At 40.9% G+C, this 27,951-nt stretch overlaps 1 protein-coding gene across 5 annotated transcripts in view; it reads right to left on the bottom strand.

Moving 5' to 3' along the window:
• AGPS (alkylglycerone phosphate synthase) overlaps nucleotides 1-27,951 on the bottom strand; it is a 148,391-nt gene that overhangs the window by 44,217 nt on the left and 76,223 nt on the right. For all 5 annotated transcript variants that reach the window (XR_016350054.1, XM_089779779.1, XM_075933712.2 and 2 more), the window contains exons 13-15: nucleotides 23,632-23,708; nucleotides 15,068-15,180; nucleotides 7,912-7,981 (exon numbers count right to left, since the gene is read on the bottom strand). Coding sequence is in view for 4 of the 5 variants with exons in the window: in XM_089779779.1 (XP_089635905.1) it covers nucleotides 7,912-7,981; nucleotides 15,068-15,180; nucleotides 23,632-23,708 (260 nt within the window). In the remaining variant the exon portion in view is untranslated. The remainder of the gene's footprint in view (nucleotides 1-7,911; nucleotides 7,982-15,067; nucleotides 15,181-23,631; nucleotides 23,709-27,951) is intronic.

The raw sequence follows: 27,951 nt of genomic DNA, 5'->3' as shown, positions 1-27,951 counted from the left end.
AAGAAAGGATATAGCTGGGGGTAGGAGAATGAACATGAGGAAGGGTGGGGTGGATACTAGTCTAATAGGTCATATTGGAGGTATAACATCTGTGCCAAATTGGGTAAAGAATGTGAATGAGGCCAAACAGCAAAAATTAAGATGTTTGTACACCAATGCGAGAAGCCTAGGTAACAAAAAGGAGGAACTAGAGCTATTGGTCCAGGAAGTGAAACCAGATATTATAGGACTAACAGAAACATGGTGGAATACTAGGCATGACTAGAGTACAGGTATTGAAGGGTATGTGCTGTTTAGGAAAGACAGAAATAAGGGTAAAGGTGGTGGAGTCGCATTGTATATTAAAGATGAGGTAGATTGTAAAGAAATAAAAAGTGATGGAATGGAGAAGACAGAGTCCGTTTGGGCAAAAATCACATTGGGGAAGAAAACTATCAGATCCTCCCCTGGGATAGTGCTTGGGGTGTGTTATAGACCACCAGGATCCAATTTGGATATGGATAGAGACCTCTTTAATGTTTTTAATGAAGTAAGTTTCCATGAGTATTGTGTAATTATGGGAGATTTCAACTTTCCAGATATAGACTGGAGAACAAGTGCTAGTAATAGTAATAGGGCTCAGATTTTCCTAGATGTGATAGCTGATGAATTCCTTCATCAAGTAGTTGCTGAACCAACAAGGAGGGATGCTATTTTAGATTTGGTTTTGGTGAGTAGCGAGGACCTCATAGATGAAATGGTTGTAGGAGACAACCTTGGCTCGAGTGATCATGAGCTAATTCAGTTTAAATTAAATGGAAGGATAAACAAAAATAAATCTGAGACTAGGGTTTTTGATTTCAAAAGGGCTAACTTTAGTAAATTAAGGAAATTCGTTAGGGAAGTTGATTGGACTAAAGAAATTATGGATCTTAAAGTGGAGGAGGCCTGGAATTATTTTAAGTTAAAGTTACAGAAGCTGTCAGAAGCCTGTATCCCTAGGAAAGGGAAAAAATTTATAGGCAGGTGTGTTACACCAAGCATCTCAGAGAGGTGATTAAGAAAAAGCAGAAAGCATATAAGGAGTGGAAAATGGGAGGGATCAGTAAAGAAAGCTACCTTATTGAGGTCAGAGCATGTAGGGATAAAGTAAGAAAGGCTAAAAGTCAGGTAGAGTTGGACCTTGCGAAGGGAATTAAAACCAATAGTAAAAGGTTTTATAGCCATATAAATAGGAAAAAAAAAAGAAGTAGGACCATTAATTACTAAGGATGGAGTGGAGGTTAAGGATAACCTAGGAATGGCCCAATATTTGAACAAATATTTTGCTTCAGTCTTTATGAGGCTAATGAAGATCTTAGGATAATGGTAAGTTAACAAATGGGACTGAGGATAAGGAGGTAGATATTACCATATCCAAGGTGAAAGCCAAACTTGAACAGCTTAATGGGAGTAAATCGGGGGGCCCAGATGGTCTTCATCCAAGAATATTAAAGGAACTGGCACATGAACTTGCAAGTCCATTAGCAAAAATTTTTAATAAATCTCTAAACTCAGGGGTTGTACCATTGGAGTGGAGAATTGCTAATATAGTTCCGATGTTTAAGAAAGGGAAAAAAAGCAACCCGGGTAACTATAGGCCTGTTAGTTTGACATCTGTAGTATGTAAGATCCTGGAAAAAATTTTGAAGGAGAAAGTAGTTAGAGACATTGAGGCTAATGGCAATTGGGACAAATTACAACATGGTTTTACAAAAGGTAGATCGTGCCAAACCAACCTGATCTCCTTTTTTGAGAAAGTAACAGATTTTTTAGATAAAGGAAATGCAGTGGATCTAATCCACCTCGACTTTAGTAAAGCATTTGATACAGTACCACATGGGGAATTATTGGTTAAATTGGAAAAGATAGGGATTAATATGAAAGTTGAGAGGTGGATAAGCAACTGGTTAAAGGGGAGACTACAGCGGGTTATATTGAAAGGTGAACTGTCAGGTTGGAGGAAGGTTACTAGTGGAGTTCCTCAGGGATCAGTTTTGGGGCCCATTTTATTTAATCTTTTTATTGCTGATCTTGGCACCAAAAGTGGAAGTGTTCTAATAAAATTTGCTGATGACAAAGTTGGGAGCTATTGACAATTCAGAAAAGGATCGGGATATCATACAGGAAGATCTGGATGATCTCGTAAATTGGAGTGATAGCAATAGGATGAAATTTAATAGTGAGAAGTGTAAGGTTATGCATTTAGGGATAACAAGAATTTTAGTTATAAGCTGGGGACACATCAGTTGGAAGTAACGGAGGAGGAGAAGGACCTCGGAGTCCTGGTTGATTATAGAACGACTATGAGCCGCCATTGTGACATGACCGTGAAAAAGGCTAATACGATCTTGGGATGTATTAGGCGAGGGATAAGGAGGTGTTAGTGCCATTATACAAGGCATTGGTGAGACCCCATTTGGAATACTGTGCGCAATTCTGGTCTCCCATGTTTAAGAAGGATGAATTCAAACTGGAACAGGTACAAAGAAGGGCCACTAGGATGATCCGAGGAATGGAAAACCTGTCTTATGAAAGGAGACTCAAAGAGCTTGGCTTGTTTACTTTAACCAAAAGAAGGCTGAGGGGGGACATGATTGCACTTTTTAAATATATTAGAGGGATAAATACCAGGGAGGGAGAGGAATTATTTAAGTTTAATACCAATGTGGACACAAGAACAAATGGATATAAGCTGGCTAGTAGGAAGTTTAGACTTGAGATTAGATGAAGGTTTCTAACCATTAGAGGAGTGAAGTTCTGGAACGGCCTTCCAAGGGAAGTAGTGGGGGCATAAGATCCATCTGGTTTCAAGATTAAACTAGATGGGTTTATGAAGGGGATGGTTTGATGAGATAACATGATCTTGGTAACTAATTGACCATTCATTATCAGTGGGAAATAGGTCAATGGAGGGATGATGGGAGTTACTTGAGAGAACTTTCTAGGTGTCTGGCTGATGAGTCTTGCCCACATGCTCAGGGTTTAGCTGATCGCCATATTTGGGGTCGGGAAGGAATTTTCCTCCAGGGTAGATTGGCAGAGGCCCTGGAGGTTTTTCGCCTTCCTCTGTTAGCATGGGGTACAGATCACAGCTAGAGGATTCTCTGCATCTTAGGGTCTTCAAAGTATTTGAAGGCTTCAATATCTGAGATATAGGTGAGAGGATTATTCTAGGAGGGGTGGGTGAGATTTTGTGGCCTGCACTGTGCAGGGGGTCAGACTAGATGATCATAATGGTCCCTTCTGACCTTTGAGTCTATGAGTCTATAATTTCACAAAATAATTGTCAGTTCCTGTGCTGTATACATCCAGCGATTAGGAGACTTCAGTTTTCAAGACTATCAATCCAGTAATTAAGTAGCAGTCAAAAAAACAAAAGATAAACTCCCCAAATGCTAGTAAAAAGAAAAGGTTAACTTTAAAAATTAAAGTTGAAAAATGAGATTAGAAATGAAAACAATTAAAAAGCTTTACTAGAGAGCTAGATAGAAAGCCAAGAGAAATATTCTCAAATTAGGTCTCTGAAAAAGGAAGAAAGACTAGAATCAAGAACAACTAGATAATGTAATGTAGAAGACAAAAGCAGCACAATTGTGGTTATTGTCAGGGTTTGACAAACGGCGGCGAAATCTGCGGTCCAGCCCCGCACTGTGCATGCGCAAGACCCGCATTGCGCATGCACGCGCTGCTGGTGAACGGGGCAACTGGCTAAAATCTACTTGCCACGGGCGAGTAGATTCAATGATTTGTCGAGCCCTGGTTATTATAAAAGTTTCAGAATGTATACCATCAAAAGATAATCACAGCAGCCATCCTATGAAGATTAAGTATTGTTACTAGCTGGACAACAAGTGTGAGATGGGGACTAATTAAGTGCCACTCTTTGTCACATTATAAAATAGAAAAAAGGAAGACTGAAAGGATGAACTAAATGCTGATAATGTAAAAGTGGACTAAATTCATGTTGATACAAGTAAATATTAAACAAGTGATATAAAGATTGCATACTTTATATTATGCACATGTATAAAACATAAAAGGTACAACTGCTTACAGAAAGCTCATGTCTCCCACAAAGATTATGGGATAAAATATAAATGGAAAACAGTATTATATAGTACATTTGCAATTTTGAAACCCTGGCATCATAATGTAGGAAGAAAATTCTGACTTTTGCTACTTACATTCCCAAAAACCTATTTCCAAAATGCCTTCTGAAGAAGGCTCAGTAACTGCTCATAATAGTGAAAGGGAAATTTAATAGACATATATTTGAAAGTTAGTTTTTAAAAACTCTGAATCGTATTTTAGGCATTTCTACTAGAATGAAACACTCAGTCTGAACACCTACAATATATAGTATTTTGTCCAGCTGTGTATCGCCATAGGTATGCACATCTCTGAGTAACAGCAACAGCTATGTGTGTGTTTCCAAGGCCAGATATTAACTCATCATACTGAATTATTGGCAATGTGAATGGAAAACAATAGAGGATTACAAAGTCTTAGCCTTTAAAAATAGGAGTCTCTCTTTTCTAAGGTAAATTTAAGACAGGGCTGGATCTGACAAAAATTAGTCAGGGGTAACACACAAGTGAGAAGCAAAAAAAAACCCCCAAACACACCCTCACCAACACAGCTCACAACTAAAAAAAAAAAGACACTTGCCTTGCTCATGCAGCTTGTGGCACCAGGATTCCCCTTTGTGCTCCAGCCCCATGAGAGAAAGGGAGGGTCAGGGCTTGCCCCAGGAATCATGGCCAATGGGAACAGTGGGAAAGAAGCCTGTAGACCCCCGCACTAATTTCCCTATGCTGCCATTTCCCCCCAGCCAGGAGTAGGGAGAACAGCAGCATACAGAACCACTTCCTCCCCCGACTTCAGTCAGAGCTAACACGCAGAGGCTTGAACACTGGCTCCTTACTGTTCACCTCAAGTCTGATGGGCCAGATCAAGGAAGATGGAGGCTGGATCTGTCCCACACATTCCCTCTCCCTTGTCTAAGGAGTTTTCTTGTGGCTTACAAAGAAGTTCCCTGCACTGTCCCCAGCCCAAAACTGAAGATGAAGACATGGAGAAAGTCCATCCTGTTTCAGCTGCAAGAATGCTAACTAACATGGGACCTTGAAGTCAAGTAATTTACAGTGGAGAAAATAGGCTAGATTCTCCACGACAAAGATGACTGAGAAATGCAAAGTAATAATAGCATCTCTATAGTGGAAAGGCATACCCAACTATTGGTGTGCCTAGACAGCAAGTAATTATTGCTTACTGGTTATTATTATGATAGCACCTGAGGCACTAACTAAGATTAGGACCCTATTGAGCTCGGAACTATGAAGACAGCCCCTGGCTGTAAGAGCTTGCCATTTAAATAAACAAGAGAAAGGGTAGTAGAAAGGCTGTATTTATCCCCAATTTCAGCTCCCCAACTGTAAAATAAGTGATTTACCCCAAGCCATAGACAAATTCAGAAGCTTGAAACTGAACTAAGATCTCTCAAATCCCAAACCAAATTCTTAACCATAAGGTTGTCTGTCCTCTCTCACTCAACAATTGTCTTTTAAATATGCTTAAATCCTACAATTAAAAACAGCGTTGGAATACTGAACTTGTAGCTGAGAGCCAGGAACTCTTGGGTACTAATCCTGGTTCTATCACTGACTCGATTTGTGACTAGGGGAAAGTCACTTACGGCTGAATTTTCAGAGGCACCTCCACCTCCCAAAAGTCAATGGGAAACATATATGCTTAGAACCTCTAAGGGTCAGTCCATTAAGAATTTCAATTAAATTAATTCACCAGTCTGGAAAAAAAAAGGGAGATGGAGAGGAATGTTTGTACAGTGGTTTAAAAGTCTAAGTCTGAAATAAATGCCAAATATATGTAGGTGCTATGTGGTCCCAAAATATTAAAGAGACAAGGTGGGTGAGAATCTCTTTTAGTGGACCAACTTGTGTTTGCAAGAGATGAGCTTTTTACACGTGGCTTTTCTCCAGATTTTGGAATTTCAGGCAATGTCAACACCAGCAATTGATCAATAAAATGTTTGTCATTCAGAAGTGCTAAACTCTGCCCTCCTACCTCCCTCCACCGAAAAAAAAGAGAGAAAAAAAGTTTTGCTGCAGCAAGTGCCAGTGTGAACAGTGTGTTGTTGGCAGGAGTACTCCCATACTGACATTGGGCAGAAAGTATGACATTTCGTACATTGGGCAGAAAGTATGCCAGCAAAAGAGCTGACAAATAGCCTCTATACTGCCTGGGTGCATCTAGACTGGCCAGATTTTGCGACAAAAGCAGCTGCTTTTGCACAAAAACTTGCTAGCTGTCTACACTGGCCGCTTGAATTTGTGCAAGAGCACTGACTTTGTAATGTACAAAATCAGTACTGCTTGCGCAAATACTTTCCCGCTCCCGCTCAGGGATAAGCCCTCTTGCACAAGAATACTTGCGCAAGAGGGCCAGTGTAGACAGGCACCTTAATTTTTTGCACAAGAAAGCTCGATGGCTAAAATAGCCATCGGAGCTTTCTTGCGCAAAAGTGCATCTAGATTGGCATGGATGCTTTTGCGCAAAAGCACCCTTGCCAATCTTGATGCTCTTTTGCGGAAATACTTTTAACAGAAAAGTTTTTCTGTTAAAAGTATTTCCACAAAATCATGCCAGTCTAGACGTAGCCCCTGACTTTTAGTGACAACTGTGTCAACACAGTTATGTTATTAAAAGCTGTGTAGTATAGGGAAAGCCTTAGCGCGCCATTGGTGAATGCAAGGTGGAACACTTTGCAGGTAGTTAACACATTTCAAGAGACCACGCAAGGTGAAGTGACCTGTTAACATTCTACAGTCATAGGGTAGGAAAGTGGGTGGAGAACAGCTATGGTGGAGTTTGTTAGTGGGTTACAGATTGTTTTAATAAGTCTTAAATCCAGTGCCTATATTCAGTCCATCACTTTCACTACCTATCAGAGTTACAAATTTAAACTCCCAGGCCCATCTTTTTAAAGTGCTATGTAGGTATTCTGTGAGGATGAGGACTAAGATGTCAGATGTAGAGTCATCACTTTGAGAGAAGGGCTCACCACAGGTAATGTGATATTTTTTATCTTATTTTCCTGTGTGAATTCATCTGAAAGCCTAGTGATTGTCTTGTTTCACTAATACAGTTACTATTGGGGCATTCAGTGCACTGGATAAGCTGCAATGTTGTGATAGGCATATGTCTAGCAAAACTTTGTAGACACAAAAAATCATGGACTTTTAACTGATTTGCAAAAACACACTGAGTGAGTTTCCCAGAAGCTGAAGAAGAGTTTTGCATAAGCCTGAAAGCTTATTCCTTTCACAAACAGAAGCTGGTCCTATAAAACATTAGCTCGGATTGTCTCTTTAAATGTATGTCCACATAGAAAATGCAGAGTCCCTAGAGAAAGGTTTCAGAAGTAGCAAAGTTAGTCTACGTCAGCAAAAACAAGGAGCCAGTGGCACCTTACAAAACCCTAATAATTTTATTATGGCATAAGCTTTGAGTTGCAACTCATTTCATCAGATGCATGAAGGGAAAGAAAGAAACAGAAGGGGCATAGACAGGGCTCAACGACTGCGGTGAAAACCCACTCGCCAGTCCCACACTGTGCATGTGCCAGCCCCACACTATACGTCCGCGCACCACCGGTGAACGGGGTGACTGGCTGAAATCTACTCGCCACAGGCGAGTAGATAAGCAGATTTGTCGAGCCCTGGGTATAGAGATTGGAGAGTTTTGACTAATATTTTTCAAGTCTGAAGAAAATCTGCATAAAGGATTTGAAAAAAAAATATAGGGTTTCTATATGATTTGTTGGGTACAGAAATAGTCACACCAAAGCAGCAGAGAAAAAGAGTGACCTACCCGAAGATAAGCGATGACAAATGTCAGCATGTAACCTCTCTGTCCATTATCTTCTCCAGCTGCCAGTCCACTGCAATTGATGACAGTTAATTACTAACATGGGTCTCAAGTGAACTGTTCATAGCTTTCCAAGAAAAAAAAAAATAAAATACTTTGGGCCAAAGAAATATGCAAATAGATCAAAGACACAACTTCAACCTGAAACATTTCCAATCTAAGCCTGAGTTAAAAGGAGTTTCAGGTTATCACACATAGCAGAAATCCTCCTATTTTTAAAAACAATGTTTTATCAAGCTGGTTGTTAGAAGACCACATGATAAAGGGGAATTGGGTAAACAGTGAAACTCACTGTACGTAGGGTTATTACATACAAAGTATGTATTATGGGGGGAGGAAGGGGAGAACAGGTATTTCTCAACAATTCTTACCATTGACATTACTTCTAAAAACCATTGGTTAAAAAATTCCATCAAAAGTTTGATTTGTGATTGAATCCTACACGAAAGCATAAACTGCTAAAATTTCCCATAATTTTGTCTTAAAAAGTTGGATATAGACTATACACAAGCAAATATCAAAATTCTGTATAGTGTAAAAAGTTTAAAAATTACAAATAAACGTAAGACTATCAAAAAGTCTGTGCGTTTGCACAGGCTCTAGCGCAGCAATGGGCAATCAAGGCTAGTGAGTGGGCCTCATGAGTGGCCTTCTATCATTTCAGTGGGGCACAAGATTGTTTCAACCACAACTGTTTCTCAGGATAGAATAGTTTTGCTAACTGTGCTTATGTACTTAAAATGTGTAGAGTGAACTGACTGCGCTCACGTACCTAGAATTTGTAAGGTGTACAGATTGAACCAAAGCAGTGCTTTAATTGAATGCAAAGGGAGTGCGCGGTTCTTGCAGTGGATATTATGTGCAGTCAGCATGCCCCCCACTTCACATGCATGTCACTTTAGTAATACCAGTAGGAAAACTACATGGACAGAAACCTGCGGAATCTGGCAACTCTGCATGCGGACAACAGTAAACAAAATGTCTCAGGTCACACATAGAACCTGATGGGATGCATGTGGCCCTTGTGCTGCAGGTTCCCAACACTTGCCTACAGAAATGGGGCCCAAACCATCAGTGGAACATCTGGGTGCCACTATACCACCAGTTATTACTACTACTCATGCTATTGTCATGATTTCCAAATAATGTGGCTTCAACCTGGATTTAAGGTCGAAAGAACGGATGAAGAATTCAGAGTAAGATGTATTACAGAGATTTTGCAATTATCCCTAAATCAAGCACTATAAACTCGGGAAATTCAGAGTTAAGATTAAACAAAAAAAATGCAAACATATATGGAAGTGCACAGCTAAGATACTGGAAGTTTGTTCAACAGCAATAACATGTAATAAAACAAATTAAGATTAATGCGTACAACAGAACAGATTAAGCAGACCTGAAAAGACAACGAGCTCTTTTTCCCTGTGTCACTACAAGGCAGCACTAAGGTTGTTGGTGCTTCATTGTTCATTTCCACACCTTAGCATGTCTGCCTTAAGCTTAAATTCTGGATTTCCTGTGTTTACATAGATTTTTTTAAAGGCAGAAAGAAATTATGTCATCTAATCTGGCCTCCAAATTAAAGGGCACCATTCAAAAAAGGCATTTAGTCTTGATTTGCAGAGAGGTAGAATTCCCCACTGTGTTTGGTTGTTTGTTCCAATTGTCATTCACCCTCATCATTACAAATCTGTGTCTCGATTCTAACTGCAATTTGTATGTCCTTAGCTTCTAGCCATTGATTCTGATTATGCCTCTCCCTGCTAGAACAAAGATCCCTTTTGCACTTAGAATGTTCTCCCCTACTAAATTAATTACATGTTGTAATTAAGTAATCTCACAATCTTCTTCCTAACAAGATTAACAGATGAACCTCTAAATTTCTCACTAAGGGTACGTCTACACTGCATTCCTAGTTTGAACTAGGGATGTAAATGGAGACAACCGAAGTAGTTAATGAAGCAGGGATTTAAATATCCCACGCTTTATTAACATGATCTCGCCGGCGCGCTAGTTCAAATCACAGCTGCTTAATCTGTTCTGTTGTACACATTAATCATAGGGCTCTAGTCCAAACTAAAGTGTCCCAGCGCGCACTTCCTGGTTCGAATCAGCTGTGATTAAATCCCCACTCCATTAACTACTTCGGTCGTCTCCATTTGCATCCCTAGTCCGAACTAGGGATGCAGTGTAGACGTACCCTAAAGCATTTTCTCCAGTTTTCAAATAGATGTTGTGGTTCTTTTCCACACATTACATTTGAGTAATTTCTGTGACTGTATTTTGCTAATAAATGCTGCATAATTGGCCACTGAGAATTACAAGGTGGAGGAAAAATACACTTCACACCCAAAGGCATCCATCTGTCTGTCAAATGGTGTGGTCTTGAATTGTTGCTGCTTGTTCTTTTGGTTAGCTGTTTCCACTACTAAGGAGTTGAAAGCAGGGTGTGTAAAGAAGAACTCAGCATCCTTGGAGGGAACACAATATTTGCAGTCCATCCTCTTGCTCATGGGTGTTATAGAATCATAGGTTTGGAAGGGGTCACAGTCCAACCCCCTGCCCGAAGTAGGACTAACCCCAACAGAATCACCCCAGCCAGAGCTTTGTCAAGCCAGGACCTAAAAAGCCTCTAGGGATTGAGACTCAACTATCTCCCTAGGTAACCCATTCCAATGCTTCAACACTGTCCTAGTAAAGTAGTTTTTCCTAATATCCAACCTAGACCTCTCCACTGCAACTTGAGACCATTACTCCTCATTCTGCCATTTGTCACTACTAAGAACAGCTTTTCTGTATCCTCTTTGGAACTTCCCTTCAGGTAGTTAAAGGCTGCTATCAAACCATGCCTCACTCTCCTCTTCTGTAGACTAAAGCACAAACCCCTCAACCTCTCCTCTTAAATTATATGCTCCAGCCCCCTTAATCATTTTTGTTGCTCTCCACTGGACTCTTTCCAGTGCACCCAAATTCTTTCTGTAATGGGGGGCCCAGAACTGGAAGCAATACTCCAGATGTGGCTTCACCAGTGCTAAATAAAGAGTAATAATCACTTCTCTAGATCTGCTGGCAATGCTCCTCCTAATGCACCCTAATATGCCCTTAGCCTTCTTGGGTACAAGGGCACACTAATGACTCTCATCCAGCTTCTCATCTACTGTAATTCCAGGCCTTTTTCTGCTGAAGTGCTACTTAGCAGTTGGTCCCCAGCCTGTAACAACAGTGCTTGGGATTCTTGCATCCCAAGTACAGAACTCTGTACTTGTCCTTGTTGAAATGTATCAGATTTCTTTTGGTCCAATCCGCCAATATGGAAGCAGGCATCTGCCATATTTACACAGGCTGCAGGATGGCTGTGTTGGTGGGGAGTACTATTATAGAAGTGGTATTAGCTTGCAATATGTCTGTGAGCTTGTGTTGGTTGTTTGAGACTTCTTTTAAAGTGATATTAAACTCATTCACTACTTTCTTAAAGAGGTCCTGAAAGTAAGTACGTTCATCAGTAGTTGTGGATGTGGTGGGGAATTTGGCTTTCTGGGGCAAGGGAGGTACCCCAGTGGCTGTGGGTGACCGGTCTCTTACAATCTCTGTTTGTATGTCCAGTATAGGTTCAGTGGTGAGGCCCACCTCCACTTGAGCTGTTGGTCGGGGTGGTTTGTAGGTTTGCCTCCAAGGGGCAGGACAGTTAGCATGTCCCGGCCTGTGGTAGTGCCATGTGCCCTAGTACAGCCATTGGCCGAGGAATAGTATGGGTGGTGCCATCTGGGGGCGGGAGAGACGAGGCATACTATGGGTATTGTCTGGCAGATGTGTTTGGCCTGTGTGGGTTCCAGTTCTCTCCTGGGGAACTTTGTGGAGAGAGGGTTTTGTTCTCCAAGTCTTCTTCCTCCCAGCTGGATAGGTATGGGAGGGTTATGGGGGACTAGTAATATTGAGCTTGTGGCTCTGGTGAGATCTCAAATCCAGGAGAGGAGATCCCGGAGAGTAGGAGAGTAATGTCAGCAGGGCTGAGGAACTGCTGCTGAGTCACATTAGACCACACTGACTGTCCCAGTGTGCAGTGAGAATTTGGTGCCGTGTTCAAAAGAGGTGGCACTGAGAGCAGAGAAGAGTGTCAGTGCCATGTCACTTCATGCTGTGTGCTGCTGCAGTAAAGAGCAAGGCGGTAGTGTTGGCAGCATCACAGAAAGAACCGGGCGGCAGGATCAAAGGAAAACACCACTTCTGCTGTTTCAATAGGCTACACGTAGCCTGAGGTCAGCACTGGGGTCACTACAGGGACCATCGATACATTCTGAGAGGCAGGCAGCTGGAAGCCCTTTGCCTTGGCACCTTTTGAAGGGGCCCCTGACCCACAGTCTGTGCCAGAAGTGGCTGCAGAGTCAAAAGTGCTCAGCTGCGGGGTGGCTGGCACTGACAAAACTGAAAGGTTTTGTTTCTTATCTCTACCTGTAGCAGAGAAAGCTGGTCTATTCTGTAGAGCTTTTGAATGTCTCTGTTGAGTTTCTGCCCCTAGGGTTGGATCAGGTTAGAACACCGGTTTGAGGGAGTCCTGAAGTAATAAGAGCTTAAGATGGGGCTCCCTGTCCTTGCTCCTTTTAATTTTTTGACAATGGTATTTTGGGGGGACATGGGACTCCCCAAAGCAGCAAACACACAGTGTGGCCACAGGGATGGCCCCTCTGCAAGAACAAAGCCTTTTGAATCTGGGTGAGCCTGGCATATCAAAGCAAATAAGCAGGGGGTGAAGGATCATAGACTCATAGAATAATAGGACTGTAAGGGACCTCGAGAGGTCATCGAGTCCAGCCCCCCGCCCTCAAGGCAGGACCAAGCTCCGTCTACACCATCCCTGACAGATGTCTATCTAACCTGTTCTTAAATATCTCCAGAGAGGAAGACTCCACCACCTCCCTTGGCAATTTATTCCAATATTTGACCACCCTGACAGTTAGGAATTTTTTCCTAATGTCCAATCTAAACCTCCCCTGCTGCACTTTAAGCCTGTTACTCCTTGTCCTGTCCTCAGAAACCAAGAGGAACAAATTTTCTCCTTCCTCCTTGTGACACCCTTTTAGATATTTGAGAACCGCTATCATGTCCCCCCTTAATCTTCTTTTTTCCAAACTAAACAAGCCCAGTTCATGAAGCCTGGCTTCATAGGTCATGTTCTCTAAACCTTTAATCATTCTTGTCGCTCTTCTCTGTACCCTTTCCAATTTCTCCACATCTTTCTTGAAATGTGGCACCCAGAACTGGACACAGTACTCCAGCTGAGGATGTTGTTCTACAAACTGGAAACAAAAACTATCCAACTGTAACTGAAAACTAAATCAAACTATGTAACAATGCACGCCTCCTCTGGCTGAGGATGATAGAGAAGCAACTGAGGAGCCCAGACTGTGCATACACAATTTATACAGTGACAACTTGAGGCAGGCAGAGCACATGCACAGTCCGAGAGGGGGGCACTGCTGTCAAAGTGTCCGATTAAAGGTGCTGGGATGCACCTTGATTTAAGTGGAGCAGGGACAACTCTCAAAGGAGAATAACTATAATAGTAGACCATTAATCTAATAAGGTACTTGGGTCATGTGTGAGCAGACACATTTGGGCCAGAGAGAAGGCAAGAGATAGGGAAGTTGTATTGCTCAGCAACAACACAAACCCACAAATTTAGGATCGCTGCTGAAAGAGGTCCTATTTTTGTTGGCTTGACTCTTATAGCTGTCACAAAGGACATCATATTAAAGAGCCAGCTGCATGAATCCTCAGGATTTTGGTCTAGAAAAGAAATCCCCAATTGAAGGGATAAAAATAAAAGCAATTTACAAATAAACATGGAGCTAGAAGCTTAAATCAATCAAAATTAAAGGCAAACTTTCATTACGACATCCAGAACTGGTAGCTCTACCTATAGATAAGGTCGCCTAACTTTCCATGTATAAGACATTGTTTTCAGTGCACATTGCAAGGGTCCAGTGGAAAAGTAGTATATCATAATGTAATTAAATTGTTATAATATACACAGGGGGGATGATTCAGGATTGCATTAGTAGCTTTAATTCTGACATCTGCTAACTTCTGAGTACTTGTCTTTGCAACCTTATGTTCTTCATGGGTATTTTTACATGCAGCAGAAAAAAGTTGATGTTTACTCAACTAAAAAAAATTATCAATTTTATATATTCAAGAGGGACCATAGGATGCCAAATTATTTTAAACATACTTTTCCAAACCACCTAAGGAAAATTTAGTTTACATTGAGTTTGAAAAAGCAATCTAGAAGCACAGAAAAGCTTAATATGAATGTATAAAGCACAGCACTGAAAGCTTAATACAAAAACGTACAACTGAGAAGTAGAATTAAAATGTTAATAAGCAGAGTAGATAATTAACAGCAAAGAGTTTGTTTTAAAAGGAAATAAAAATGGAGTCCTGACAAATGACATTTTCACCATGGTTTTCATTGACCTGTCTTGTAATCAATCAAAGCAGATGGAAAGAAACCACCCTATCATTACTCAGACTGTTACTGAAGTGAAATGTTTTCTGTCCCTTTGTAACAGCACAACACAATCAGTGACAAGAGGTGAGTTGCTGCTAATTCATCAAGTTTGTTGATTAAACACAATTTCCCCTTAAAAAGAATTAATTTATTTATTTATGCTTTATTCAATATCACCAAATATTAACTGTACCATTTTGTCTCCCTCTGTGCTTTAGAAAGTCCATTAGTCTAGTGTCACAAAACAGCATCCTGCTTCCAGGTCTACAAGTCTGAATAGTATGACTAGCATAAAATAAAGCTTTAACAAAATTTCAGATGCTATATTTCTTCAGATGCCATAGTAAACTGTATATCTAAATTGCATTAAAATAATAATCAGAAATTAAATTGCTATTAACTAAAGTTATATTTATAAAAGGGAACATTTAATTGTAAATATTTTAATTTTAGCTTTACAAAATGGTTTAAGGATATAACATTGAAATTTTTATGCGAGTCGTGTCTTAAAAATGCAGTAACCTAATTTTTACCAGGTAATTTTAAACAGATGCACTCCATAGCAGAAATAAAATTCTTTCAAAGTCATACCCAAATTTGGCGGCGATATCATAAACTTGCTTTTCATGCTGAAGAACCTTCTCTCTGTCACCCTCGAAGAGTAAGGTAGCTACACACAGTTCGTTGGGATCAAATCCTTTAAACTGTGAAAAGAAAATATCTATTAAGTCAAAATTACATGGCAGAATCTAGGGTTAAATCAATGTTTTCTTTGTACCCATCTGTAATTGAAGAAAGAGGAAGTAGAGGTGGGTGACAACCTGGGAAGCAATGATCATGAGATAATAGATTTCAGGATCCTGACCAAAGAAAGAAAGGAGAGTGGCAAAATACATACCTTGGACTCAGAAGAGCAGACTTTGATTCCCTCAGAGAACTCATGGGCAGGATTCCCTGGGATGCTAACATGAAGGGAAAAGGCGTCCAGGAGAGCTGGCAGTATTTTAAAGAAGCCTTAAAGGCATAGGAAGAAACCATCCCGATGTGCAGTAAGAAAAGCAAATATGGAAGGCGACCAGACTGACTTACAGGGGAAATCCTTGGTGAGCTTAAACACAAAAAGGAAGCTTACAAGAAGTGGAAACTTGCACAGATGACTAAGGAGCAATAAATATATTGCTTGAGAATGTAGGGGAGTTATCAGGAAGGCAAAAGCGCAATTGGAATTGTGGCTAGAAAGGGATGTGAAAGGTAACAACAAAGGTTTCTACAGGCATGTTAGCATTAGAGGGTGATCAGAGAGGGTGTGGGGCCCTTACTGAATGAGGGAGGTAACCTAGTGACAAGATGAAGTACTCAATGCTTTCTTTGACTCTGCCTTCACAGACAAGGTCAACTCTCAGGGTACGTCTAGACTACATGCCTCTGGCGACAGAGGCATACCTGGGTTGTCGACAACTCCCTTTGATGTCGGCAGGGGAGCGTCCAGACTATCGCGCTGAGCCGACAAACAGCTGATCAGCTGTTTGTCGGCTCAACGCGGCAGCCATGTAAATGTAAATGAAGCGGCGATTATTTAAATCGCCGCTTCATTTTACTCTGTCGGGTAGCCTAATCTACATGCCTCTGTCGCCAGAGGCATGTAGTCTAGACGTACCCTCAGATTACTGCACTAGGCAACACAGTACAGGAAGGAGGTGGGCAGCCCTCGGTGGGGAAAAGACAGGTTAGGAATAATTTAGGAAAGCTAAACATACACAAATCCATGGGTCCAGATTTAATGCATCCGAGAGTTCAGAGGGAGTTGGCAAATGTCATTGCAGAGCCCTGGGTCATTATCTTTGAAAAACTGTGGAGATCGGGCGAGATCCCGGATGACTGGAAAGGCAAATGTAGTGCCCATCTTTAGAAAATAGGAGGACAATCCAGAGAACTATAGACCAGTCAGCCTAACCTCAGTCCCTGGAAAAATCATGGAGGGGATCCATTTTGAAGCACTTGGAAGAGAGGAAAGTGATCAGGAATAGTCAATATGGATTCATGAAGGGCAAATTGTGCCTGACCAATCTGATTAGCTTCTATGATGAAGTAACTGGCTATGTGGATATGGGAAAGTCAGTGGATGTGATATATCTTGACTAACAAAACTCTGGCTACAGTCTCCCATAATATTCTTGCCAGCAAGTTATGAGAATATGGATTGGATAAATGGACTGTAAAATGGATAGAAAGCTGGCTAGATTATTGTGCCCAACAGGTAGTGATCCATGGCTCGATGTCGGGTTTGTGGTTGGTTTCAAGCAGAGTGCCCCAAAAATCAGTTCTAGGGCTGGTTTTGTTCTAGGGCTGGTTTTGTTCAACATCTTTATTAATGACCTGGATGAGGGGATGGATTGCACCCTCAACAAATTTGCAGATGACACTAAGCTGGGGGAGAGATAGATACGCTGGAGAGCAGGGATGGATCCAGAGTGACCTAGACAGATTAGAGGATTGGGCCACAAGAAATCTGAGGAGGTTCAACAAGGACAAGTGTAGAGTCCTGCGCTTGGGATGGAAGAATCCCAAGCACTGTTACAGGCTGGGGACTGACAGGCTAAGTAGCAGTTCTGCAGAAAAGGACCTCGGGATTACAGTGGATGAGAAGCTGGAGATGAGTCAACAGTGTGCCCTTGTAGCCAAAAAGGCTAATGGCATATTACGTTGCATTAAGAGGAGCATTGCTAGCAGATCTAGAGAAGTAATCATTACCCTTTATTTGGCTCTGGTGAGGCCACACCTGGAGTGTTGTGTCCAGTTCTGGGTCCCCCACTATAGAAAGGATGTGGATGCATTGGAGGGGGTCCAGTGGAGGGCAACCAAAATGATTAGGGGGCTGCAGCGCATGACCTACGAGGAGAGACTGAGGGATTTGGGTTTGTTTAGTCTGCAGAAGAGAAGGGGGGGGGGATTTGATAGCAGCCTTCAACTTACTAAAAGGAGGTTCCAAAGAGGATGGAGAAAGGCTGTTCACAGTAGTGACAGATGGCAGAAGAAGCAATGGTCTCAAGTTACAGTGGGGGAGGTCTAGGTTGGATATTAAGAAAAACTATTTAACCAAGAGGGTACTGAAGTACTAGAATGGGTTACCTAGGGAGGTGATGGAATCTCCATCCCTAGAGGTTTTTAAGTCTTGGCTTGACAAAGCCTTGGCTGGGTTGATGACCTCCTGAGGTCTCTTCCAGCTCTATGATTCTAAGAAAAATGTACCCAAAGTCACTTTTTTTAGCAAGTATTTGTGGGATATAAACAGGATAGTGATTAAAGAAAACAAATTACATGGAATATTTCAGATAATTTCTACTCTATTTTCAACCATTCTTGACACAGATAGAAATTTTTGTGCACTATACTGAACAACTTTGAAGAATTTGATATGTGACCCGACAAATTACTAAATGGAAGTATTCCTGTGCTGCATAAAACAAGGGGAATTCTTAGACGCTCTTCCGCTTAAGAATTATGCCTGTAATATGTTACTGCTTTCATCACCACTGGGAGGTGGCAGTGATGTGATCCAAACAGTTTCATTCTACTGGACTTGCTGAGAGAAAGCTTCTGTCCTGCTAAAGACACTTTGAATAAACAGGCAGAGAGGAGCCCATCAATTTGTAGTCTCAATTCTCCAGGCAGTAAGAAGGGAATGTGTGCGCCCTTTTGTTCCCAGAAAGTATTACTCTACAAAAATGCTAAGCAAAAAGAACCAGAAGTGAGAGTCACTATGCTGGTCAAACACTGTTGCCAGAAGACCATCATTTGCACAATCCTGGACCATGGAGGGCACCAGAAGGGAAAAAAGGGAAATAAGGCAGAAGAATGAAAAAAGGTGGGAGAAGTATGCCACAGGCGCAAAAGTGGAAAAAGAAACTTCGAGTGGTTTGCTATATCTCAGTTTGGAAGTACATCTGGTTTCTTGTTCCAAGAACAGGAGTTTGGAGCTTTAGTGGGCACAGGGATGATAATAATAATAATAATAATAATAATAATAGTAACAGCTGAACACATCACAAGAAAGGGACAATCTTGCGTACTGCTCTTTAATGATAATTGAAAAACTATTAAATTGGCTCCAGTTGTTTCTTGTGGATGGTGTAACAAACTTGTATACAGGAAAAGATCCATTTGGATATTGTCTGGAAAGAGACAGGTTAAGGAGACTTTGCACGTTCTCCAAGACTTCATTCTGTAGAGGTAAAAGGCGAGCACTTATCTGACATCTAGGGCGTGTAGCGCTCCTTGAGTCAGCTTGGTACGTGGTTTAGGACAAAATGCAGGTAAGAGTATGGGTTCATTGATAAGGAAACGTGATGGAACTTTCGGGAGGAATTTGGGGTGAGATTGGAAGATTACTCTGTCTTTAGTGAACATGGTGTAGGGCCAATCAGACATCAGTGCCGCCATCTTGCCCACCTTCCTACTGGAGGTGATGGTTACAAAGAAGGCCACATTCATGGAAAGACATAGCCACAAGCATGTAGCTAATGATTTGAAAGGTGGTTTGGTTAGGCTCTTAAGAACAGGATTTAGATCCCATATCAGTGTAGGTGGTCAAAGTATTCTGAAGACTTGTAAGGAAATGCTTAGTGATGGGATGTGCAAGAATAGGAGGTGCTATTAGGGGGTTTGTGGAAGGCGGCAATCGAAGCTGCATGGACTTTTATTGTGTTAAAGGAGAGTCCTGCTTCCTGCAATTCTAAGAGTCTAGTATGATTGGTAGGGAAGTGGTATCAGGTGGGATGTGATGATTATCGTTTGCCCTTGACTTAAGGTGCGCTACACTCCCTAGATGTTCATTTGTAGATGTTCATCTTTCTGGTGGATACTCTCCTACCATTAATTAGGATTTACCCTGTCAGAACAGGTAACTTCATCATTATGGAGCCAGCCAGGAACCATGTGTTGAGGTGGAGTTTCCCTGGCCTGGGATGAAGTATCTTGCTGTGGTGTTGAGACAGTAGATCACAATGAGGAAGGAATACATGGGGACTGGAAATAGTCAGCCTCTGCAAGTAAGGGAACCAGATCTGCCTGGACTATGATGGTATGATTAGAATTACCAATGCTCAATCTTGTCTGATTTTCGTGATCATTTGATGGATCAGAGGTAACGGTGGGAATGCTTATAGGAGGGGGGCATTCACTTTAGAAGGAAAGCATCCTCTAGAGAACCTCGGCTCAGAGCTACTCTGGAGCAGAATAAGTGGCATTTGCATTTGGTCTTGGTTGCAAACACGTTTCTTGGGCTGACTCCACTTAAGAGAAGCATCTCTGCGGACTTGAGTGTCCGGCTCCCACCACACTCATGCTGGTCTTAAAAAAAAAGGGGGGGGGGGGAAGAGGGGAGGAGACCACACACAAGAAAACTAAAAAAAGCCCCATGGCTGAGATTGTCTGTGACGACATTGAGCATCCCAGGAAAGCAAGCAGCAGTAGGATTTGTGTGATCCATGATGCACCAACTTCATAGTTTCAAGGCCTCTGTACAGAGGAAGGCAGATCAGGCTTCGCCCTGCCAGTTGATGTACTATATACATGCCATATTGTCTGACAGGATTTTCATCAGCCTATGAGCAATAAATGGTAGAAAGTGGCAGCATGTATATCACACCACGTGAGCTCGAGAAGGTTGATGTGAAGTGTTTGCTCGTGGTGAGACTGTTTCAGCTCAAAGATGATCCCCCACATCACGAGAAAAGTATCTGTTGTAATGATAACTGTAGGAGAGCAGGCTGCTGAAAGGGGATCCGTGCAACATGTTCTGCGTCTGTGTCCACCAATGCAATGATGTTAGAATGTGATGTGTTACAGTGACAGTCTGGTGTAAGGAGTCCCTGGAGGGAGTATAAACCATGGTGCCAGCCATGCCTGTAAGCATCTCACGTAATCTGGCTAGTCTCACCACATGTGTGGTGGCTGCCAATTCTGAGGCATACATACACTGTTGTGACCGGCTTTATGCATGCTGCAGACACGAGAGCTGTGAGAGCATCAATCTATGTTTGGGTAACGTTGCTGAAGCCATTGTTTAATCTAGATAAGCCCCTATGAACTCAAGAGTTACATGGGTTGACACATGGATTTCTGATAATTAATATGGAATACAAGGTTGAGAAGGATCAAAATGGTTTTGCCAAACCATGTCCTGGGTCTCTTGGAATGATGTACCTTTTTATAAGGCAGTCATCTAGGTAAGGGAATACTATTACTCCCAAGTGACGAAGATGTGCAGTTACCACAGCTAGAGTCCTTGAAAAACTCTTAGTGCTGTCGAGAGGCCAAATGGGAGAACTTGATATTGGTAATATTTCATGTCCACTAGAAAGTGTAAAAAGTGTCTGTTCTGGAAGGATCGTTATGTGGAAACAAGCATCCTGGAGGTTGAAGGCCGAGAGCTAATCCCCGTGATGTAAGGCAGGTCTGACTTGCTAATGTTACCATCTTGAACTTCTTGTACGTTATGTATTCGTTGAGTTTTCTGAGGTCTAAAAATGGCCTCCATCTGGCTGTTTTCTGTGTCAGAAATACTTGGCATAAAAACCTCTTCCCTCGAAGGTTGGCAGGACTAGTTCTATTGCTCCTATTTGCAGGATGTGTTGTACCTTCTTGCTGGAGGAGAACCTTATGAGAGAGGTCCCTGAAGAGCAGTGGGGAGGAAGGTTGGGTGTGGGGAACAGAAGTAAAGGGGCTAGAGTAGGCAACTTTGATGATCTAAGACCCAACATTCTGATGTTATTTCTATCCATTTCTGTTGGAAGGAACATAACTGATAGGTGAATTGGAGGTTGGATGATAATGTCATAGTAACCATGGGAATTTCTCTCAGGTTGTCTGCAACCCTTTCAAATTTGTTGCTTGGAGGTGGAAGGTTGGCTAGTCAAAGACTGTTGAGGTCTTGTTGAGGTTTTTGCCTCTGTCTAAAGTCATACTTTGTCAGGTATCTGTATGGTTCTCTGGGTCATCAGTAATTATATCTCTGCCTCTTGTTGGGCGGTGTGTACATCCCAAGGGTTCTCTTGGTTGTCCGAGAATCCTTCATGGAAGGCAAGACCTCATCTATCTTCCATGCCAACAAGTTGGTTCTGTCGAAGGGAAGGTCCTAGACTTTGTTGCAGCTCTCTCATGATTCCTGACACTTTGAGCCACGATGCTCTACACAACATGATGGCTGTTGCCGTAGTATGGGATGCAGTGTTAGCTACGTCCGTTGCTGATTGCAGGGAGGTACAGGCAATCATGTGGCTCTCTTGGATAAAGCTATGCAGATGTAGTTGTTTCTGGTCCGGTAGAAACTGCGAGAGCTCTTGGAGCTTTGAATAGTTGGTGTAGTCGTAATCAGTGAGCATTGCTGAGTAATTTACTATTCTCAGTTGTATGGTCACTGACAAATAGACTTTTCTGCCCAGGATATCTAATCATTTACAATCCTTTTCCTGGGGAGTGGACCGGAGTTTGGGATGTTTTGCCTTGTGCTGGACTAAGTCCACGACCAGGAAATTAGGTGGGGGACGGAAGAATAAAAAAATCCATTCCCTTGGCTGGGACGAAGTATTTCCTGTCAGCCCTCTTACTAGTAGGCATGAAAGATGCAGGCATCTGCTAGATGGTATCAGTAATATCCATGATGGACTCATCCATGGGGAGGGCCATCCTAGAAAAGGTAGCAGGTTGGAGTCTGTGCTGCTTTTCATGGACCTCTTGAAGATCCAGTTCGTGCAGGCTTTTAACAGAGTCCGAGCAAGAATTTTTTGCTGGCATTTTTGGGATTTATTTTTTATTTTGTTATAGACGTTACAGTGACAACAGTTCAAACAAGAAATTAAAAGAACTGCTGATGTTAAAAACAAAGAGATTATCTTGACAAACAAGAGAAATGTTCTGAAATAAATAGAATGAAATTCAATATGGACAGAATGTGAAGAAAATGGGAAATGACTGCCAAGGAAGAAATAGTACAGAAAAGGATGGGAGGCATTATAGTAGATCGCAAACTAAATAGGAGTCAGCAATCTAATACTATTGCAAATAAAACAAACATTCTGAGATGTATTAGCAGGAGTATTGTGAGCAAGACATGAGAAACATTACTCCAGCTGTGGCCTTAATTGGTGCCGAGTATTGTGTCAAGTGCTGGATATCACACTTTGAGAATGATGTGAACAAACTGGAGAAAGTCCAGAAGAAAGCAACAAAATATTAAAGGTTTAGAAAACACAACTGAAGAGGAAAGATTGAAAAAATTAGGCTGCTTATTCCAGAAAACAGAAGATTAGAGGAGGGGGACATGATCACAGACTTCAAGTTCTTGAAAGGTTGTTAGAACAATTTATGATCCTGTTTATCCTAAATTACTCAGAACTGGGCAAGTAGTAAAGTGTATAAATTGCAGCAAGGGAGATTTAGTTTAGATATTGGAAAAACCTCTTAAATCTAAGAGTAATTAAGCCCTGGAACAAATTGCCTAGGAGGCTGTAGAATCTCTATCACTGGAAGTTTTTAAGAGCAAGTTAGACAAATACCTGTCCCATGTTTAGTTATGCCTCAGTGCAGATAATTAAATTACATGACCTATTGAGGTTCCTTCTAGTCCTACATTTCCATGATTCTATAATTAACCACTGTGACAACTTATAAAAGGGTCAGAGGATTCCCCATCATTGAACATTTTTAAAGTCAATTCTGGATGTTCTTCTAAAACAAAGTAGGTCAATGTAGATTATCACAATTGTCCCTTCTGGCCTTGGAATCTATGAAATTATTTAAGTAGTAAAAGACAATAGTTGTTTCACATGGGAGCTATGAGGATTAGTTAATGTTTGTACAAAGCTAACAGGTGAAGTAGTGCAAGTATTTAGTTTTGATACTTTAAAATGAATGATACTGAACAGAAAAAGGTAATTTAATCTAACTTGCTTCAGTCTAGCATTCAGACTGGGAATCTTGATAGCAAAATATGCTCTGCACAGAATTTCCTTGAGATTCTTGGATGAACCATTAGTGAAATTTCTGCACTGTTATTCTTATTACATTTCAAGAGAACCTCCATTCAGGAGACAACGTCCCAGAAAGTTTCTGAATCCTAAACTGCTAAATAGCATTAAAATAAAAATATCAAATACCTTTGTGATATAGAACTTTTTCAGCCCATCCAAAAATGATGTGAAAATTGAAGCAACCTGTGGTTTAAGAGCATGTCCTTTGGGGAGAGAGGGAGGGAAAGGAAGAAAGTAAGTTACAAGGCAATAATTCAGCAACATTTTCAGAAATCTTATTTCATCATGTAATGAAGAATGCTCTGATAAAGGATTTATAGGTAAAGCTCTCAGAAAAAAGGACTTGGAATATTTTATTTTTTGGAACAAAATGAAGAAAACTCCTTAGTGTTAGTGTAATGTTTTTCATTGTTATTCAAAAGAAATATTTGGAGAATATCATATTAAAATGTATGTCTTATTTCAGATATGTAATTCTGCTTAGCTTTTGTTCAGGTCACTACAAGTATATGGCTCATAGAAAGTTTAAACCACATTCTTTCAATAGAATAAATAAAACCAGCATAAATTTCTGAATTATGCCAAGCTATTGAAACCAGTATCTGAAAATGAGATGTAGAGGAGAATTTTCCCCCTTTTTGGGGATACCACTTGTGCAGATTTCTCTAAATAAGTAAACTAGTAGTTGCTTCCTTAATCACACGCAGAATTAAAATGACTAGAACACATAAATGGCATCTTGGAGTCTGTTAAATTAACATCTATGCCTCAGGACTGGGTTGAATTGAGATGAAAACCTATTATGATTTTTTCCATTGTTTTCAGTTAATAGCAATGTCTAAACTTCCAAAACTGTTTCATTTTAATAGCCTTACATCTGGTTTACATGCTGTGAGCCCAATTCAGAAAAAAGTTATGCACTGTTCACATGTTATTTCCAAGTACTTCCTTCTCAAATACTTAAAAGTATTTTCTCCTCAATAAAGTATGAACTTCAGTAATTCATCAGCCTCCTTTCCTTTTCACTCAAAAAAAAGCAACTCTTTTGCGTACTATGAAAATAAGAACAAGTTCCAAGAAATACACCTTTATACATACTTAATGAATGTCAAATGTGCATGAAAAATTTACACAACGGCTGCTCATTTCAGGCAATAGAGAATAATTTACTCAACTACAACCTTTAAAAGAAACTGGAAGATATTTTGCCTGCTTAAGAAATAAGTTCAAGGTTTATGTTTTTCCAGCAGCCATTAACTGTCTCACAAACACCTAACAGTGGACAGCATGGACAGCTGTTTAAAGTACTTGTGAAGTTAATTAGAATAAGTGAAATAACCCTAACCTCAGGTCTAAGCCTTTAAGTGGAAGACCAGTTTTCAAATAGTTTAAACTATGTTAGTAAACTATTTTAAAAATTTTGAAATTGCATTTGTGGTTTGCTCTAGGTATATGTTCAGTATAATAGAATACTGCATATTTCAAAGATCCAACTCCTTATCAACTATGCACTTCCTCCCCTCATTTATGCTACTGCAACAAGTTATTGCTCATCCCCCACTTGATTTACCCTTCAAAACACTCTTCTTCAAAAATCTGGAGGGGCAGACAGACCCTGAAGTACCACACACCCTGAATTCATTGGCTCAAAGGGTAAGTGCTGCCATCTGCAGCCTCCTATTTAAACCATGAGTCCGATAGACTGAAGCCTTTTAAAGGCAACTGTCATGCTATCACTTCAGGGAGAAATCTCAGGTAGTCAGCATCTAAAACCCTAAGTCTCCATAGTTCAATCCCATTGCAGTGATTCACATTCATAAATAGTACAATTGTGATGTGCTTCCTGCAAGAGATCCCAATAAGCAAGGGAAGTGGTTTATTCTGTAACCATTTAATTTTCTATATTGTTTTCAGGTATAGCTTCATTCAGAATACACTACAGAAATTCCATTTTGAAAAGGTAAAAAACATGGGTTAGCTACAAAAAAAGGCCAGTAACTGAAGACTATACAACACTCAAATTACAATGCATTCACTCATTTTCAGTTCCTCAACACTCAGTCCACACTTTATACCACAAGGAATGCACATGCTCTTACTTTAATTGGAAATAGCTATCTGAAATAGATTTACAGACTAGGGATGTAAGTAAGTGACTAGTTGACTATCCAATAAGCAAAAGCGTACTGGATAGTCAACTAGTCTTATCAGAAGCAGCAAGGGCGAGGAAGCAGGAGCTGGTGCTAAGGGAGCCAGATTAAAAGCTGGTTCCCCCCAGCACCGTCTGTGCAGCAGGTCCAGGGGAGGCAGGAGAATAGAGAAGACTGGGCACAAGCCAAGAATCAGTTGATTCCCAGCTCACACCCAGTCCCAGGTGCTGCACCTCTGCTTTTTAAATGTACTAAGAGATGCTGGCTTTTAATACATTTAAAAAAATCAGAATTAAAGGGGGGGGGCAGAGGGAGAACCTGGCGCAAGCCAGGAAAGCTGATTCCTGGCTCACGCTAGGTCCCACCCCCACTGCACTTCAGCCTTTTAAATGTATTGAGAGCCTGTCAGCTCTTAATACAGTGAAAGGCTGGTGCGCAACAGGGTTAGCTCCCGGAGCCAATGCAGCTCCCCTTGCTTATGGAAAAGTCTGTCGATTAGTTAAACTAAATTTAAATCCCTATTACATACTAATGCCCACAGATTTATATATGATTAAAACTGACTAGTTATATGCACATGAATGTACACTGAATTACAACTAAATTCCTTAGCACTTAATTTACTACAAAAATGCTGTTGACAGCTTAGTGGGCCAAGCAATAGTAATGATGAGCTTTGCCTTAATTTTAAGTTAATGCTGCCCATCATTAAATTACACCCCAAATTTAAACTTACATTAATATTATGTGAGTATTTTTTGCAGCAGGACCAAAACTATACTAACACTTTTTAATGCTTCTTGCCTGTGGAGCATAACATTGTCTGTTTACATAGCATATATTTAAAAATGTCTTAGTTTTGAAGATTTAAAAGTCAAAGCCAAATTTTGCTGTAAGATTAACACATTCAACTCCCATTACACAATGGGGAAGAACTGAACCCAAAATCATTTAAATATACAAGCCAACCATCATGTTTTAAATATCAGACACTCAATAAGTACTGTTGAGTAGTCACCCTTTAAAGAGTGCATTACACAATCAGGATTGAGATGCAGTGACAGAAGTTCATGGTGCATCCTTTCAATTTGCTTTTTTAATTCTCCGGGTGGGTAGTTGAGGTTTATAAATGCTTGGTAGAGATCCTGAAGTTTCTGGTCTCTGTCAGTGGGATTAGAGCAGATGCGGTTGTATTGAAGGGCTTGGCTGTAGATGATTACATTGGACAAACGTCTCAGACACTTCGCCAAAGAATCAATGCCCACAAAACAGACATTAGACAGGATCACAAAGAAAAAACAGTTTCTTGCCATTTCAGCCAGAAAGGACACTGTCTCAATGACCTAATCACACGCATCCTACTTCAGAAGACTTTCAAATCTGCACTTGAAAGGGAATCCTCTGAACTGGCATTCATGCTAAAATTCGACACTCTCTGTGGGGAGGGGGTGGGGGGGGGGGCTGAACCAAGACCCTAACTACCTTACCCATTACAAAGATAGCTTCCCCAATTATCACCTATAATACCATTAACTCACAGACATCTCCCCTTCCCCACCTCTAATATCATTAACTCACAGGCATTTACCTTCCTTCCCTCCCCCCCCCCCCCGGCAGCCCCCTTCTGTTCTGAAATGTGATTTGTCCTTTTCATATGTGTTCATTTTTTTTAAAAATTGTATCCTTTGGTATATATGGTTGTGACTATTTTCTTCCACTATTTGATCTGAGGAAGTGGGTCTGGCCCACGAAAGCTCATCATCTAATAAACCATCTTGTTAGTCCTGTATTTTGTTTCAGCTACACCAGACTAACACGGCTACATTTCTATCACTCTTCCTATTCCAAAGTGTCAAGTTTCCAAAAAGGCAAAAAAGATTCAAAACTAGAAATGAGACAGACAGTCTGAATTTTAAGCCAGGATGTAGCCTGCTCATTTTTGACACCTCATTAATATGTATAAGCAATCATTAATATGTATGATTTGTTATGAATATGTAGTAGCTGTTAGGAATGTTAATATAGAAGTTTCTAGCACGGCACGCAAGTAGCTGCACGTGTCACACTGTGCTGCTGCACATGGCACGCTGATCCAGGCTGTTACAGCTTGTCTATCAAAGCACCCAATCAGGACCCTTGTTTTCCTGTACAGGGTCCAATGATCGTAAAGATAAAGATCATGAATATTTATGAGAAGGGTGCTTTGAAGGCCTGGTTAACAGTTGTCTGTGTTCCTTCCTGCCACCATTGTCCCTGCTTGTCTGTCTGTTTATGTCAGTCTCAGTTAGTTAGGGTT

Source organism: Pelodiscus sinensis, chromosome 7 (genome assembly GCF_052426305.1).
Source record: "Pelodiscus sinensis isolate ZL-2025 chromosome 7, ASM5242630v1, whole genome shotgun sequence".
In the NCBI taxonomy this organism is placed as follows: Eukaryota; Metazoa; Chordata; order Testudines; family Trionychidae; genus Pelodiscus; species Pelodiscus sinensis.
This window is presented reverse-complemented; position numbering and strand designations above follow the sequence as displayed.